This window comes from Corylus avellana, chromosome 2, assembly GCF_965113065.1.
Source record: "Corylus avellana chromosome 2, dhCorAvel1.hap1.2, whole genome shotgun sequence".
Classification (NCBI taxonomy): Eukaryota; Viridiplantae; Streptophyta; class Magnoliopsida; order Fagales; family Betulaceae; genus Corylus; species Corylus avellana.
Genome location: NC_142491.1, coordinates 37,056,433 through 37,059,135, shown reverse-complemented (window position 1 = coordinate 37,059,135; position 2,703 = coordinate 37,056,433). Strand labels below are relative to the sequence as shown.

General features: G+C 35.4%; 1 protein-coding gene across 1 annotated transcript; it reads right to left on the bottom strand.

The window, feature by feature from the left end:
• On the bottom strand, positions 1 to 1,233 carry LOC132186876 (hydroxyproline-rich glycoprotein family protein). The gene has a single exon (XM_059600988.2). The coding sequence runs from the start codon at positions 1,055 to 1,057 to the stop codon at positions 506 to 508; it is 552 nt and encodes a 183-aa protein (XP_059456971.2). The 5' UTR covers positions 1,058 to 1,233; the 3' UTR covers positions 1 to 505.
• Positions 1,234 to 2,703: the final 1,470 nt, after the last annotated feature.

The following is a 2,703-nucleotide window of genomic DNA, read 5'->3' as shown; positions in this document are numbered from 1 at the left end:
GACTTTAATTTAAAGTCAGAAAGCGAAATATATTTCATATTTAAACATCACCAAGTCTAAACTACAATTGTCTGTCACCAACCAAATCAAACGAAAGTATCAACAATCACGTGTGATTTAACGGTTCAATGAGGGACTAAACTCGCTAATAAAAATGACTAATTCCTTTATTTTCATCATAATTTTGTATTAAACGGAATAAAAATAGGTACAACTTGTAAACAAATTACAGATCACTCTACGGCAAAGAGAGAAAGAGAGAGAGATTACTTGAAATGAGTCAGAATTGCTTTATTTTCTGGTCTGGCTGCACAGAAACCTTGGTTTTTTGTCCGTTGGAGGCAGCAATTTCTCTCCCAATTCACAGTTTCTTTCTGCTTTTCTACTTTGAAGAATGAAAGATCAAGACCCTATATCGTTCTCTCACCTGCAATGTTCCCAGATCTGCGAATCTGCCACAATTATTCCACCTTTTTTTTTTTGGATCCTCTAGTTTTCTTTACCATCAAAAGAAACAAACAAGAATAACAAACCCAATAGTAGCTGCAGTGTAAACCAAAGAACCCCTCAGCGAGCTGCCAATAGATGGAGGAGGAGGGGTGTGATAGTAGAACGGAAAGTATGGCACAATGGGATTGGGGGGCGGCGGCGTTGGGTAGTTCTTGTAGTTCGGCGGAGGATAGGCCGACCCGCCAATATTTGGCGGCGGCGGCGAGGAGTAAGTGTAGGTGGACTGAGGTGGTGGGGGTGGAGAGTAGTAGTACGACCCTCCGCCTCCGCCTCCGCCGCCGCCGGGGCTTGGTGGGGATGGCGGTGGTGGGCAGTTGGATGTGGATAACGGTGATGGTGGTGGCGGAGGCGACGGCGAGGGTGGTGGGGGTGAGGGAACTGGGTTGCAAGGGTTCTCGCATGCGGAGCACATTGTGCATGCGATCTGGTACTTGGACGAGGTGTGTGCAGCCGGAGTTGCCATTGCCGGCAGAGACACGATGATCATCAGGAGGGATATTAGAGGGAGTTTTGTTGTAAAAAATACATGGTTTCTTGCTGTTTCCATTGTTGGAAATTAAAACTGAGATCAAAGATCCAGAGAATTTGCTAACAAGATCAACTTTTTGTTGCAGAGAGAGAGTGGGGGGGTGGTGGGTAAGCGAGTGTTAAAAGGGGGTGAGTGCTGAGTAGCAGTGAGACTTATCTTTGAAGGTACCCCATGCCCTTTTATGGTGGATTAAAGAAAGAGTTAAAAATATATATATATATATATTGAAAAGGAGGGGGAGCTAGTTTTGCAAAAAGATGACACCGACGCGTCTTTCTTTTACAGAAAGCAGCCACATTTGAACCAACACTGCTGAGCTATACTACACGGATTTGAAGGTTATTTCTGACCCCTCTTTTGTAAATATGAGAGGCTGCTAGTGCCATGGGAATTTGATACTGTTAATTCTCCACTTATTATCCTCAAATTTTACCTTAAGTAACTTATAAATATAGTTTGTTATAATTACTAAACAAAGCCTATGAGTATTTTTAATACGCATTATTAGAATTTGTTATAATTCTAATAAATACAACAGTATTGTGCTGGTATATTTAAGAGAGGTTTTAAATTCAATTGTTGTGTTTGATAAACCTTTTTGGGAGCCGTATTTTGTGTTTTGAATGAAAAGGTATATTTTGATGTGACATAAATATAAAAGAGGGCGGCTAAGTATCCCAATGGAAACTAGTGGGAGACAAAGGAGAGAGAATGAGAATTTTTTAAGGAAATTTTTTTTTTTTAAAAAAAATGCTTGCCACATCATTTGAAAAGTATTTTAAGAAGAATCCATTGGGATTTCTACCATTATCCAATGTGAAATGAGTTTTTATGAGCAGGGCCGGCTCAACCACTAGGCGAGTTAGGCGGCCTAGGGCTCCCAATTTAATAAGACCCTCAATTAAAAAATATTAATTAAAAAAAAGTTTCATAAATTAAAAACCTTATTACCCTCCATACTCTTTAATTAAGGCCTCTAATCATGGTAAATAAGTAATTTAAAAAATGTCACAATTTAATAAGGCCCCTAATTAATGAACATAATAAAACAATTTCCATAAAAAAAATAAAAATAAAAAATAAAAAAATTCAACGCCTAATTCCCGTTTCCATAAAAATAAAAAATAAAAAAAATTTAAACACAGTCAACATATATGCTTAAATTTTGGCCCCCTACTTAATTTCAAAAAGGCATTAATATCATTTGATTTTTTTAACGTTCTAAAATAAATAAGGTTAAAAAATTGATATCAGTATATAAGGGAATCAAATAACAATAAAGATATTCTTAAATAAAATACAATCTTAAACAAGTATATATATATATATATATATATATATATATATATATATATATATATATATATTTTGGCCTTGTGAAATGACAAACATAACTTTCAAATATAATTAACTGGAAAGAATCAAGTTTCAAAGATTGTGTCTAACGTTTAAAATCAAATGGGAAAAGTAAATAAATAAATGCTAGAAGATGGAAAGTTTCTAAAATATTTTATTCAATTACAAACTCATCTCTTTATAATTTTTCATTTTTCTCTCTATATCCCTATTCAACCCTTATTCATATTTGAATTTTATTGACAATACATGCTACACTTGCTTCTGCATAAAGAAGTTTTTCAAAATTAAAATTGATAAAATCCTAC

What these genes read in the sequence shown, in the direction of transcription:
- LOC132186876 (XM_059600988.2), bottom strand. Translation starts at nt 1,057, where the DNA reads ATGGAAACAGCAAGAAACCATGTATTTTTTACAACAAAACTCCCTCTA.